The sequence below is a fragment of the Lepidochelys olivacea genome (assembly GCF_965140295.1).
Source record: "Lepidochelys olivacea isolate rLepOli2 genome assembly, chromosome: 17".
In the NCBI taxonomy this organism is placed as follows: Eukaryota; Metazoa; Chordata; order Testudines; family Cheloniidae; genus Lepidochelys; species Lepidochelys olivacea.
In genome coordinates this window covers 16,125,403-16,140,267 of record NC_140427.1, presented here as the reverse complement: position 1 = coordinate 16,140,267, position 14,865 = coordinate 16,125,403, and the positions used below count along the sequence as shown (strand labels likewise).

Here is a 14,865-nt window from a genome sequence, read left to right as displayed (position 1 = left end):
TCCAGCAAAGCACACATGCCCAGTAAGGATATATTGAAACACGTGCTTAAATTGTTTGCAGGACTGGCGCCTTATGCCGCAGTCGCATTATTTCTTGATAGAACTCAACAGAAACCAAGTTCCTCTCTTCAAGCTTGGGGCACCCTACAGAGCATTGATATGTTGCCCTCTCTCCTTTTGTACATAATACATGTTCAGTCTAGACGCTTCCCGTGCATGACTGGAATGGGTAGGCGAGGTCTCCTTGAAAGTCAAATCCATTCTCCTTTACTTGTAAGGTTTCAAATCTTCAGCCAGGGGCTTGCTCGGCTCGTGGGGCTGCCCATCCCTTCTGCAAATGCCATGAGTGATGGCAACCTGTGATGGGCAAACCTTTTCTGGGACACTTACGCAACATGCTAAATGCTACTGCTTGCTCACTGTGCTGTGAATACAATCATTTGGGGTCCTTAAGCAGCAGTGGCTGTCTTCCTAGTGCAGTTATCGTTCTTGCTGCTGTTTTTCTTGATCCTTGCTAGAGGAACTCCAAGAGCATTGCCGCCGAGGGCAGTGAGAACACCAGAACTGCGACCCCTTAGGAATTGAGAAACTTTTGGACTTTCCACTGAGGTTCTTTGGAGTTTCCCTGACTTCTCCCCGGGCGATCAACAGAACTGTGCTGGATGGAAAACGATGACAGGAGCTCCTGAAATTCTGTCCCCGCTTTTCTCTTGCAGACATTACTGGCCCCATCATCCTGCAGACTTACCGAACGATTGCAGACTATGAGAAGAACTCCGGCTCCGAGATGGCTCTGAAAACTGGGGACATGGTGGACGTTGTGGAGAAGAGTGAAAGTGGTAAAGCCCATTGCTGTGGAGGGCTGCTCAGATCCAGCTTGTTGTTTCAGCCCATTGTAGAGACAGGGATTTTGTTTTGGGCCTATCTCTAGGTCTGCAGAGCCGCTTTCACAGAAGTAGCGAGGCCTAATGGGTTGGGAACAGGCCTGAGCGCTAAGCACACTTGGGTTCCCTTCCTGATTCTGCCACTGACTCATTCTGTGACCGTTTTGTGGGCGCCAGTGCTGAGCCCCCAGCAGAGGCCAAGTGGGGAGGCAACATGCCTTTCCAACTGCTTTGGGCTGTTAGGGCAGCAGGGATAGCTGGGATGGGGGAATCTCTGCACCCACCTCTCTGCTGGAGGTACCCCCCCAGGAAAGCCTTCTGGCTGTTTTGTGGCCACTGTGCATAGGTGATGGAACTAGGGGTGCTTGAAGTGCTTTCCATCATATCCAGGGTTTACAGTGTGGTTCAACGGCTCTCGGCTCCCCCACTGTATGAATTGTTCCAGCCACTCTATACAGGTGCAACCATGGCAACATAGCCACAGTGCAGGGAGGAATTCCTCCCAGTGCATCTGTAAATCAGAGCCCCTGCCTCCCTCCTGAGGGGTGGCTGAGCTAGTGAAAGCTTGCACGGTGCTTTAGACCCGCAATGTACTCGATGTGTGGACGGGAAGCTCTTTGAGGCAGGGGCCATCTTTTTGTTCTGTGTTTGTACAAACACTGAGCACAGGAGGGCTCTTGTCCCAGGCTGGGGCTCCTGGGTGCTACAGCAGGACAAAGAGATAATAATAAGGGAGTAATTAAGTGAGCATCTGTATATCAAAATGTGTTTTAAGAAATTCCGTGCCCTAAGTATGGAAGCTGAGAGCATTTATATATATATATATATATATATATATATATATATATATACACAATTATGTAAAGACAGCAAGCACTCTATGATCACAATCCTGCCCTGAATGAGGAAAATGGGGAGTCACATGGTAGGGGACATCTCTTAGTGAGGCTGTGATGCAATCCTAGAAAGCCCTTTGAGCTTCCCTCATGACTCGTGGGATTGGTGCCCAGCAAGGAAATAACCTCCTAAATTTACGGTCCATATGGTTACAAAACAAAAGTGGTCTTCCCCTTTCCTGTTGTCATGGTAATTGACACAAAGAACCACTTCTAAACCATGACATACAGGAGCTACTCAGGGAAACACTGAGGGCTTCCCTTCCTGCACAGTCAAGTCACTGTGAAGTGTTCAGAGGCAGATGCATGACTTATTTTTACGTACACAGTAGCCTCTTTACCCCGATGATCCTTACAACAGCTCTTCCCTGTCCCCCTTCCACTCCTTTGCATCCTATGGCTTTCCACACAGAGGCTCCTTAATGACCAGTCCAGTAGTCAATTAAAAGATCCAGAGTTTGGGTTTTGTTAGGTTGCCTTCAATGTTTTCTAGAATATTCTGGAACAGCTACTTTGGTAAACTTCCAAATGTAGACAGGGCCTTAGGGAATCTTATCAAATTTTATAGGCTTGGAAGCCATGGACAGTTCCATTTATACTGCTGATGCTTCATTGGTAGGAGAGGCACAACAGTAACCCCTGAAGATGAATATCAAGATAGGTTGTCCCATGGTTCTGCGGTTTAGTTGTCCCACAGTTAAAGAACAGGGCCAGGAGGCCTGAATTCTCTTCTCCGCCCTGCTAGTGACTGTGTATGACCTCAAGGAAGTCCCTTAACCTCTCTGTTTCTCTCTTTCCCCTCTCTCTCCGATGTGGTTAATGACTCCCACCCTCACTCACAGGCCTGCGCTGAGAGTTTATTTGTACAGGTTTTGGAGATGCAGCCTGTTGAGTACAAGGCATTACAGTGAATGGTAAAGTCTGCTGTGCTGGCTTTGTTACAGGCTGGTGGTTCTGTCAGGTAAAGAATAAACGTGGGTGGGTCCCAGCCGCTTACCTGGAGCCTATGGAAGGTCCTGATGAATCTGAAGAGCAGGATCCAAACTATGCAGGTAAAAAACCCAAACCCCCACCAATCGATCCACGCTGGACATCTCCATGTTCCTGACCAGGCTTCTGGAGTAATCCTAGAAGAAACTGCACTAAGATGATCCATCTCAGAATGTACAGTGAGCCAGTATGTGCTAGGGCTGGACTTCAGGAGCATAGCCAGTGCAGTGTGAATTCCCACGCAGTGGCACCATGATCAATGACGCTTATAGTTTAGGTTCCTCACTACTGACCTCAGGAGCTCCCAGTAACCTGAGACTCCACACTATAGATGATAGTTCAACTTCTAGGAATTGTTGCAGGGTCTCTTTTGTATTTTTGCTGGTGGCTACTATGAGACAGTTGCACGTATATTTCATTAACGAGTTAGTACATAAGCAAGGTGTGGTATGGAGCCTCAAGAAAGAGGGAGGCCGGAGAGGGTCAGAGATGTTGTGGATTTGGTGCTCTGTAGTTCCCAGACTGACTGGCTAATACAGGCAGGATCCCCCCAAGTCCTTGTCTGGAATCAAGACCCTTGGAAAGGCTTTTTTCTAGTGAAAGATGTAACAGGTTTTTTTTATTAACCTTCAGTGTTCACATCCATAAGGCATATCTCACACAACAGAAGGTAAGTTATCGTAGGCTCATGCTTCTTTGCACTAACGTCATATTTTGGTGGTTTTTGAAAGATTGTAACGGCTTGAACCAGCATTGCACTTCCTTGTTCCTCATTGTGTCCTTGGAAGCTCAATTACTGGACTACTATTCAGCATTGCTAAATGACTCTCCCTGCTTTTGTTGACTGCTTCTAACTAAGTTGGAGGTCTTGCCATATTGGCTCAAAACTAGAGAGGGGCCCAAATCCAACCCCAGCACTTGAACCTCCCCAAACTTTGGGGAAGTCCAGATCTGGATCCAAACTATGCAGCTTAGAGTCCCAAAGCATCCTGGGTCTTGTTTAAAATGGGATACATTGTTTGCGTGTTGTCTCTGTCATTCCAGAGCTGTGGTCTGGATCACTGAAGAGCTTTTTCTTGGATATTAACACCTAATGCATCCTTTAAGCCTTTGTTTCTATTATTTTGTGCTCAGGGGAGCTCTATGTTGTCAGAAAAGGCTACACAGCTGCTGAGGATGATGAGCTGACACTGAAAGAAGGAGACACCATAGAGGTTATCCATAAACTACTTGATGGCTGGTGGGTTGTCAGGTAAGAAAAATCCAAATCACATGTCAGGATAAATCGGATTTGGTTCTTTGGGCCACTCTGGGGGAGGGATAGAGAGAGAACCTGGCCATTCAATCTAATTACCGACATGAATTATAGGGTGGTTGTTACAGATGAGGCTGGTAGCATCACCCATTATTAAGGTCGGCTAACACTTCCCATTATAAGACCCTGTTTTCAGTTGTTTATAATTTTGCCAAACTTTAATCATTTGGGCTGAAATTTGCCATGCTAGGTGTCTGCCTCAGATAGGTTTTTTGGGGGCGGAAGGGTGGAATTTCAGCCCAGACATTGAGCTGTTCCCAAGAATGAGGCTGGGGAAAAATACATTGATTCCCCACCCCTCCGTATTAAACTGTTTGGGAGACCTTTTCCTTTAAAAGCTTTAGTGCCCCCATGCTTTGGAGCAGGACCTTGAAACGTGTGTCGCCTTTGTGTCAGGGATGTGCCTTTTTGCCATCCCCGTGACAAACTGGGCCAAGTTATAAGCCTTTCAAAACTAGCAGGTGGCACTTGCTCAGTGGAGACTTGCTATCGCACAGCTAGAAGCCCTGAAGATTCTGTTTACAGTGAGCCTATTCCAGCCTCATTTGAGCAGGACTTCCCCTGAAACTGCAGCTCTGCTGTGGGTCATGCTGGGGCAAGGCATAGGAATGGAAAGCAGGGAGGCTCTTTCTCAAGTATTTTCAGTAACCCTGCGGCTGGCGCCAAGTTGCATGGAGAAGGAAGCTGCCCAGGGGGAAAAGGGCCGAGGGGGTGGGGTTGAAGAAACATGAACATCTAGCTTCTCAGAGGGTGCAAATCACAACTGGGGCTGATGGCTGGTGAGGAGCTGAGGGAGACAGGGACCTGCTGGGCAAGGAGAATGGGACTATGTGGGAGGTGGAGAATAAGATCTGGCAAAGAGACAGAGTTTGGGGGAGAACTGAACCTGGCTTGACAGTGTGGGGAGGGGAGACTGGACAAGGAGACCAGGGAGGGAGGTTGGGACTAGGAGCCAGTAGGGAGAAAAGCTTACAGGGAAATTAGTAATTCTGTCTTCAGAGCCAGGTTTGAATCGTGTGCAGTAAACAAGGCCTAGCACCACACATTTGAACTACACAATACTGAATAGCTGCTCATTCAGTGAGCACCGTCCATCTGTGCACTGAATGAGGCAGGGGACTGTGGGGAAAAATAGGATGTCAGCACCTAATTATCAACTGTATTGTATATTATATTGCATTTGGGAGTCAAAATTAAGGCTGCATAGGCCATCCTAATTCTGGCAATTCCTAACATTTGTGTGCATGGCTTTGCAACCTTAGTGATGCTCTTCTAACAAAGTGTGTGTGTGTGTAATGCTCTATTGTATGCCATAGAATTAATGGTACATTGAGATGGATTCTAGCCAGCTAATTGGCTAACGTTTAGGGCATTGAAAGCACCCACTACGTGCTTTTTGAAACTGTATCACCCAATCCAGAGAGATGTCCTGTGTGCTCTGATCAGAGACCTGTGAACCAGGAATTCTGGCATTCTAATGCGGGCTCCTAATACCCACTACTTCTATGACCTAGGGCAAGTCACCTAACTGCTCTGCCCTGGTTCCTCACTTGTAAAATGGGAAGGGTAAAAGCCACATCACAGGCACGTTGTGAAGATAATTCATTAGTTAATGGTTACAAACAATGAGGATGTAAAGTGTGATAGAAGTGCCAAGTATTGTAACTGTCCATGGGGGTAATGGGTGGTGGTGGTGGGGGGGAAGCTGTTGGTTTGCTATAGCAATCCTGGTGCTGGGCATTTTCTGCTATTGTTAATCAGCTGCGTTGTCCCATAGAGCATCAGCGACTCCCTGGTGGTCTTTAAGCCTCAGGCAATGCTTTGCACCTTAATTGTTACTGCTTAAAACATTGCTCATGGTGTCTTAAAGCGTCTGTTTTATTTAAGGACTTAGTGCAACTCCCTTACAAGTGTAACCCTTCTGCCTGTCAGAGTTGGCAGCAACAAGGGCCGGGTTCAATATCTAGGGGATCCATTCCAATAACACAATGCAAACCGGCTCGAGCCCCCACCCAGTGACCTGGGACAAATATATACCACCCCTGCTGGGCGCCTCCAAGAGGCAATACTTCCCCTCTCGCAAGCACATAGTCTGAGTGTAGCAAAAAGCCTTTTAATAACAGAGAGAAACAATGTGGCATTATGTTGGGGAAACACCACCAACAGGATTCATAACACAACCCATCAGCAAAAAAAAACCCACCCCAAGCAAATTGGGGCATGCCCCTTTCCCTTTGGTTCTTGAGTCCAGCAACCCCAAATCACCCAAAGTCCCAATGACCCAAAAGTCTCTGTCCCTGGTCAGGGCAGCCCCAGAGTTCGAAAGTTTATCTGCGGAGCTTTACCTCCCAAACTGGGTGGAGATGGGACGGGGGTAAAAGGCACCTTACATGATCTGAAGCTGACCGCCCCACAGCTCCATAGGCCTCCGCTCCGCCAGCCACCCCACGAACTCCTTCGCTCAGCTCCGCGGCCCACCAGCAGCTCCCACTGTCCCACAAACTGCTCCACCAGCCTATCCACAAGGCACCCCAGTCATCCCGCAAACTGCTCCACAATATATCTTCAGGCTCCCCCACTACTTAACACAATGCTCAGTGATTTCAGCTCTTAGTCAGTTCAGCTCTTTGGTGAATTCAGCTTGTAGTAGGGGAGCCTCAGTGCTGGTGCCCCATTAGCCCAAGGTGAGCTCAGCAGCCTGTAACTAGGCTCCTAATGGAATCAAAATTAGCTCTGATATTCCACAGTGGAGAGGAGGAAGTGCAATTAGCATGTAAGGCCCTCACCAAGGGGCCCATGCCACCAAGTATTAATACTTGTCCCCAGCCTCTCTCAATTCACAGAGTTTTAAAACCCATGACCCTTGCCTAGCGAGTGCTACTTAGTTGATGGTGAGTCTCTCCATCATAACAAAAGGCCAAGTACAGTTCCAAGCACAGTTCCCATAATCAGGGTAATAACAATGTATTCTTCCTGCCCCAATAACAGAGACACTGGGGATCCCACAGCAGCCAAAGTGACCATTTGGGCAGCTATGGCCTCATTCTAGGCGGGGTGGGTGTGCCTATGCAAATGAGATCAGCCCCTGAAGTTCTTTTCCACAACTTGCCACACCTCACCACCAGATGTCAGGGTGGAGCTCATCCTGACACTGCTTACACAAGTTAATGGAATTTAGATCAGGCCTTAAAAGGCATTTCTCAGTGTAGTGATCTTATCCACTCATTCTCTAGAACAGACAAAACTCTCTGAGGTATCTGCAGGCAGGTTTTGAGATGGAGGAGAAGAGGAGCAGGTTGCTTTGTCAGCTGTCACCACTACTAGAGGTTAAAAATAATACCCCCCAGAACTGCTAAACTGCCAGGATGGTAGATTTATAGATTCCAAGGCCAGAAAGGACCATCTAGTCTGACCTCCTGTAGAACCCTGGCCACAGAACTTACCCCAAAATCATTCCTCAAGCAGACCTGTTAGACAAACATCCCATCTCGATTTAAAAATTGTCCGTGATGGAGACTCCTCCACGAATCCCTTGGTAAGTTGTTCCCCTGATTTACAGACATGCTGTCATGCTGGTCAAGGAGTTGTAGGTGTAAGTGATGTTGTTTTGTACCCCAGGAAGGAAGAAATCACCGGTTACTACCCCTCCATGTATCTGCAGAAATCTGGGGAAGAGAACAACCCTGTGAAGAATACGCTGAGAAACAAAGGCGCCCCTCCTCGAAGGTAGGGTGGGCGGGCAAACAGGGTCTGATTGCCCTTTGGAGACAGTGTGATGAAGCAAACCAGACTGTGGTTTGGAATGCCCATCGCTTTCCCTAGAAATGAGGAACTACCTAAGTGCTATGTGAGGGGTGGGGGAAGAGGGTTGCTAAAAGGCTTCCTTCCTGACAAGAAAGACAAAGGAACCAATCTTGCAAGGTGCCTGCTGAGTAACTTCAATTCCCATTGACATTACTGGGATCTGAGGATGCTAAACTCTTTTCGGAACAGGCCTATGCAGACTTCTCTCGAGCACTCTCTCTACTCGGATTTACTTCTAGGTGTCCACATGCAAAGTTTCTTCTCTGGGGATAATCTTGGTTAATTTTCAGATTGGATTCTGTTTTTAAACTGTGTTCACTGCGTTCACTTTGAAAAGCGAGCAGAGATTTGAATAATCAGAGCTGCCAAACTAGCTAATCTGATGGGAGAATTTGAGCTAATGGAAGGGATTTTGTTTTGATTGAGAAGATAAAAGACAAATAAAACTCCCTGGTGCTGATACGGCAACAACTGCTGGATAGTGCAGAGTTGAACTCTCTCTCTTCATTTCTGCATCATTCCAAGGCAGGTTTCATACATTAGCTCCCAAATCCAGTTTGTGGTCTGATCCTGAGCTGGTGTGGATTGGCATAGCCTCACTGATGTCCATGCAGTAAATATTTAGTCAAGCTATAATATCTGTAGGGCACCAGTCACTGGAGGATGCAGTTGTCACGACACAGAGAGAGAGACACTCTAAAGATATTATAAGTGAGGGATGAACCACGAAAAGCAATGAGTTTGGGTTCAATCTGGATAAGCACCCAAAAGCTCTGCTGTTGACTTGCATTAGTCAAACAAAGTAGCCCTTGTAAGGAATACATACCTCCCATTGTGAAGATAATTCCTTCTACTTAGGGCAGCTATGAAATGGGTGCATGTAATTTCACAGATGTGAAGAGTGTTGAAATTTTAGGAGTGAATGGAGGTATGGTAATGGAGTGTGAAGCTTCTTACACTTAGGTAAACAGTATGAACCCAGTGTGAAAAAATAGCTGGGATAGATAGTAGGGACCATCTGCTCATAGCTGTTTGATGCACTGGTTATGAAAATGAGTTGGTCTTAGTTCAGATCCCAGAAGAGAGGCAAACACCTGCTCAGAACTCCCAGGGGCAGCATGCTATCTTATTCCAGCTGGGAATTTGGCCCCATGTCTTTGTGTTCGTGTTTATTTTCACTTTGTACAGTACTTTAGTTGTGTGTGATAGGTGTAGCTCAGGAAACAGGCTGAAACCAGGCTTCCTAAATCATGTAATCTGATCATTCTATGGGCCAGGTTCTGATCCCACTGAAATTTATGGGAATTTCACCATTGACATCAAATGGACCAGTATTTTAGTGTGTGTATGACACACACCCTCAGACACATGCAATCTGAATGCTCTGATAGCCATGAATTCCTACATCGGAATTACACTGGTGGTATACCAGAAACAATGGATATAAATAGGCATAGGTGAGCAGTGTGGCCCAATGGATGGGGCACTCTGCCACTCACCTGCTATTTGATCTAGGGCAAGTAACTGATGCTCGCCTTCCTCTGCAATGTACTTGAGCTCGATGGAAGAACTAAGTAAGCATCACTGTTGTTTACTGTAATTATATTCTGACTTCACACTTATTTATTCATTTTTAAACCATTCATTCATAGCAGCTAGATGCTGCCTGACTCAGGTTTTACACAACAAACCACATAAGGTTGCTCACAGTTGCTGACATTAATCCATGGTCCTTTTGCCTGGGATAATCAAAAGCAATCATAGGCTACATCCAGTGAGAATGCTCTCCTCAGGATGAGACTCTGCCAGGCCTACAAGAGGGGAGAGTTCCCACTGTGGGGACATGTAAGTAAGAAAGCATAGATAGCTAAAATGGCAAAAGCTGAAAGATTCACTCTTTCTCTACGCAGGTCGACCATCCGAAATGTCAAGAGCATCCACAACCAAATCCGGAAGCATATCAGCCAGGAGACGTACAGACGGAACAGCATGAAGTATAGGAAGATGAAGATGCAGAGCAATCTCCAGAACAAGTCCAACATGATCAGTAAGTTTCAGTCTGACGTACCCACTAGACTGAAAGCCCGTGTCATGTACGGTAGGGGGTGAGGACGGTTGTACTCAAGGAGACCCTCATGCGCATTAGGTCTCCGGGCTGGTGGACATCACTACGCTTCCTAGTCTATCCACCACATGGCAAGTCCTCATACCTTGCTGAGGTTGCTCAGGGGTGTTTGTGGCAGTGGGAGAATCCACACACCAGAGTTAATGACGGCCACTTGGTCTAATTTTGAGCTGCAGACAGCACTTCTACAGCAGTGACAGGCAACCAAATCGATGCCAGGTCAATCCAGACTGTAAGGAGTGGCCAAGAGTCAGATTTTCAAGGAGCCAAGCATGTGCACCTCCCATTGCCTTCACTGATGGCTATGGGTACTCAGTGCTTACAAGCATCAGGCTACAAAGGAGTTGGGTTTATTCTCTTTAGAACAGTACAGACTGAGGGGCTCTAGAGAAATTGTCTTCATTATGAAATGGCCCAATGAATCTGATGGTGGTTACAGTCTCTCGCAATCCTGACAAAGCAGTTTTCTACAAGCAGTAAATAGGGAAGTGGGTTTCATACAAAGAGTTAGACATATATGGAAAAAGTAAAAGGGAAAGGCCACTGAAGCAAAGACTGCAGAAGGAATGAGTTCAAGAGATGCGTAGGTTCGTTTCTGGAATAGCAGGGCATTGAGCGAATGAAAAATCATGGAGGTGGAAATAGGGCAGGCCCCAGAAGGGCAGGTACTAACCCCCAAAGGGCTGAAACTAATGAGTTCCGATTTCTGAAATGTCTTAAATGCCTGCAAATAATGGGAGGTAATGTATGGAAAGCCCAGTGATGCATTTGTGACATTCCTAGTGAATGGGAAGCTATACAATGATCTTGAAGCAACACAGCAAGCTAAATAACACATTGAGTTAGCCAGAGAGAGACCTACACCAAACCTCTGGATCCAGACTTTATAGGCCTAGAGTTTAAGGCTAGAAGGGATCAGCAGATCATCTAATCTGATTTGTCTAACACAGGCCACCCGCACTCCATACACAACAACCGAAATTAAACCAAAGTGTTATAGCCTTCGAGAGACTAGAGTATCATGAGCCACAGAGAGAGAACAGGAGGGACCCAGGTGCACCCAGTGCCTGAGCCCCCTGCAATGGCAGTGAATTGATTGTGATATACCCAAATGAACCTAGCAAATGGCCCATACTCCCATGCTGCAAAGGAAGGTGAAACCCTCCAAGGTCACTGCCAATCTGACCTGGGGAAAAATTCCTTCCTGAATCCTGACCCCACATCCAGAGATCAGCTAGATTCTGAGCAAGAACCAGCTACCCAAGAGACAACTTGAAACTTGATCCAAACTCTGCTGCTGGCTCCTTTGCCTGCAATTTGGTGCATCAAAAAGTAGTATTGGAATCTAAATGTTGTGACATCAGCCCCCTCAACTAATCTAGGGCCTGATCCTACAAGGCGCTGAGCACCTCATTACAGCCATGATTTAGCGAAGAGCTTTAAGCATGTGTCCATCCCTATTAGCAAAACATATAAACATGTTTGGCCCGATGACTACAAGCACCTGCTTAATTCCCATAGAACTCAATGGAGGTGCTTAAAGTTAAGTATGCGCTTAGTTCTTGCTTTGACTAGAGGCTAATTGAGGATACTCAGTACCTTTCAAGATGCGCTCCTCACCTCGTATAGGATTGGGCCCATATTTAGTAAATTATCATATAAGTGGATGAAATTCTCTGGCCTGTGTTACACAGGAGGTCAGACTAATGATCTAATGGTCCTGTCTAGCCTTGAAATCCAGGAATAAAGCAAACCACAGAAAAACATAGAGAGGAGGAAGGGAAAAATACTTTCCCCAGATGGAAGTTTTTGAATGTTTAGAACAAGAGAGTGATGGCTTTATGGGGGTTGATACTAACAAATCCCTCACAGATTCTAAACCATTTTTTCAGCCGCTGTGTTCCCTTTAGAAGGAGCCAATCTAGTACTTGACCTGGACCCACTGACATCAAACACTTTTATGCTGGGATCAAATTCATTGGGACTCGGGTACCTATGTCACTTGGCCTCCTCTGAAAGTCCCAGACCAATATGCACAGATATTAAAGTGGGCCTGGCATGGAACTTTCACATATTTTTATGTCTTGTCATTTGTAGGAGAGAAAAATGAAATGGTGGAAAATGTGTCCAAGGCCCAACCGGCCGTTCCGCCACGACCCAGTAAGGACCTGATCATGAATCGTTGTACAGAGAGCACGAAGAACAAGATCAAATGATCCCACTGGGGAAAAAAATAAAGCTGATGCTTATTCTCTGCCAGGACTCTGTAGCCAGACTGGACAGTTCTGGTAAATTTCGGCACCTCTACAAGAGCGGCAGTTCTCACAGAGTTTCTCAGAGCTACAGGTTATGGCACCTCAAATTAAGGTTCCACATATAATTCAGTCTCTCAACAAATATGAATTGTTCTCAACTTGATGGGCCAAATTTAGTTTTCATTTATACTTGTGCAATCCCAGGGAGTCCAATGAGGTTGAATTGGTGCACTAGGACAGAATTCAGCAAGATATTCTCAGTAACTGATTACATTTTAAAAAAAAGTTTACTGTGATCTACTACACAAAATACGGTTGATCAAGTATCAGAGGGGAAGCCGTGTTAGTCTGTATCCACAAAAATAAAGAGGAATCCGGTAGCACTTTAAAGACTAACCGATTTATTTGGGCATAAGCTTTTGTGGGTAGAATACCCACTTCTTCAGATGCGTGGACTGAAAATTACAGATACAGGCATAAATATATACTGGCACATGAAGAGAAGTGAGTTACAAGTGGAGAACCAATGTTAAAGGCCAATTTAGACAGGATGGATGTAGTCCACTCCCAATAATTGATGAGGAGATTCACTCCATGCAGCTGAAGTGGGTTTTTTACCCACAAAAGCTTATGCCCAAATAAATCTGTTAGTCTCTAACTGGTAGTGATCAATCTATTGGGGATCGATATATCGCATCTTGTATAGATGCGATAAATTGATCCCCAAACGTGCTCCCCGTCGATTCCGGAACTCCAGCTTGTGAGAGGCGGAAGCGGAGTCGACGTGGGCCCGTCCTCATGGCCAGGTAAGTCGTCGACCTAAGATACTCCGACTTCAGCTATGCTATTCGTGTAGCTGAAGTTACGTATCTTAGGTCGACCCCCCCCCCCCCCAATCCCCGCCCCCAGTGTAGACCAGGGCTAACATGTCACTGGATTCCTCGTTACAGTTGATCATGGCACTGATCATATGAGGTGTTGGGTGAACTCATCTCTCATTGACTTTTTTTCAAGGTAGAGGAAGGTGCTCAGCATTCCATTGCATTGAGCAATAAGAGATTCTTAATTGATTCTTTTCCCACCATTTGTACTTGGAACCTAGATGATACGGTTTGCACTTATTATCTTGCTTTGTAATATAGCCATTTTTGGTGACTGTTATTGTAGGAGACTCCCATGTAAAGTTAATACATACATCTCTTTTAATCCATTACAGTGTTTTACTAGCTAAATACGTCTGTGGTTTGAAAAGGCATTTTATGGTTGTAATACACTTATGGTGGCTAAATGACTGATTGATAAACAAGTCAGAGAAAAGAGCTGCTGAATTGCAGTCTGTCTCCTGCAGCCAAGAGACGCTACATGTTCAACAAAAGTTGAGGGGCATTTTGCAAGAGTTGCTGAAGAAAGGGATTTCCTGACAGATCCTTTCCAACACGCAGTGGCTGTTGCACAGTGGGTTTACCACAGGCCTCTTACAAAAGATAAGGAGTACTTGTGGCACCTTAGAGCCTAACGAATTTATTTATGTGTTAGTCTCTAAGGTGCCACAAGTCCTCCTTTTCTTTTTGCGAATACAGACTAACAGGCTGCTACTCTGAAACCTTACAAAAGATGTTGATATCAAAGAGGAAATTCCATCTGGCTATCTACAGTAACAATCTATGGCTGTAATTGTAACTGATGGCTTTTGCTAAGTGTCCAAGGGCTGCTATGGTCTAACAAAATTTGGCTCCCTCCTGCCTTCTAGTGGGAAAACAGAAAAACGTGTAGAGACTCTTATTTATTATTTGTACCGGGTTTAAAAACAGTGAGTCAGCCCCATGAAAATCACCGATTGTCTTAAAAATCATGAGATTTTTACACAACAAAGTTGAGACTCCTTTGATTTGCCTTCTGATTTTTGAGGCTTTAGGCTTTGAGTTTTCAAGCTTTTCTCTGCCGTCACAAAGGCTAGAAGCTTACTTTGCATAAGAACCTCAGCTTTCATTAAAAAATACCGAACACCAAATATCATGAGACTTGTGATAAATTGGCGAGAGTTGGCAGAACTGCACGGTAGCACCTACAGACCTCAGTTACAGACAGGATAAGCTAATGTTTTATGCATATAACCAAAAGCCAGTGCCTGCCCCGTTGAGCCTGCAGTGTCAGTACGTAGGCCCTTTCTTCCCCATGCGATGTAGGTCTGAGGGAGCGAGCCAGTGGGCTCTTTCCAAGTATTTTCAGTCTCTGTTCAGTGTTTTGTTTTTCTTCCCTGCGTTGGGTCCTCTCCACCACCCTTTCAGACTCTCTGCTTCGGAGCTGCCCCGGCATCGGAGGCCGGGAGCGAGATGGGCCGAGGGAGAAGCTCAGGGGAGAGGGTGTGCCCGGGGTGCAGAGCAGCCATGGACGCAGTCCCCGTCTCTGTGGAAAAAGAAGCAAAGGGGTGTAGGTTAGAGAGCGGCCAAAAGGGGAGCCGGGGGTGCTTGGGGGGCAGAGGGGCCTTGGGGGGCAGCTGGGCCCAGGCCTCCTGCCTTTGTTCAGGGACCGAGGGGCAAGGGCTTGCTCCCGCTGTGGCAGGCGCGCTGGGGGGCCTCTGTCCAGCGCTTAGGGG

At 46.3% G+C, this 14,865-nt stretch overlaps 1 protein-coding gene across 2 annotated transcripts in view; it reads left to right on the top strand.

Moving 5' to 3' along the window:
- The window catches only part of NCF1 (neutrophil cytosolic factor 1), a 37,557-nt gene extending 22,889 nt beyond the window's left edge, over positions 1-14,668 (top strand). For both annotated transcript variants that reach the window (XM_084651100.1, XM_084651099.1), the window contains 6 exons: positions 717-839; positions 2,725-2,832; positions 3,905-4,022; positions 7,704-7,811; positions 9,800-9,936; positions 12,112-14,668. In XM_084651100.1, coding sequence (XP_084507226.1) covers positions 717-839; positions 2,725-2,832; positions 3,905-4,022; positions 7,704-7,811; positions 9,800-9,936; positions 12,112-12,230 — 713 coding nt within the window. In that variant the 3' untranslated portion in view covers positions 12,231-14,668. The remainder of the gene's footprint in view (positions 1-716; positions 840-2,724; positions 2,833-3,904; positions 4,023-7,703; positions 7,812-9,799; positions 9,937-12,111) is intronic.
- Positions 14,669-14,865: the final 197 nt, after the last annotated feature.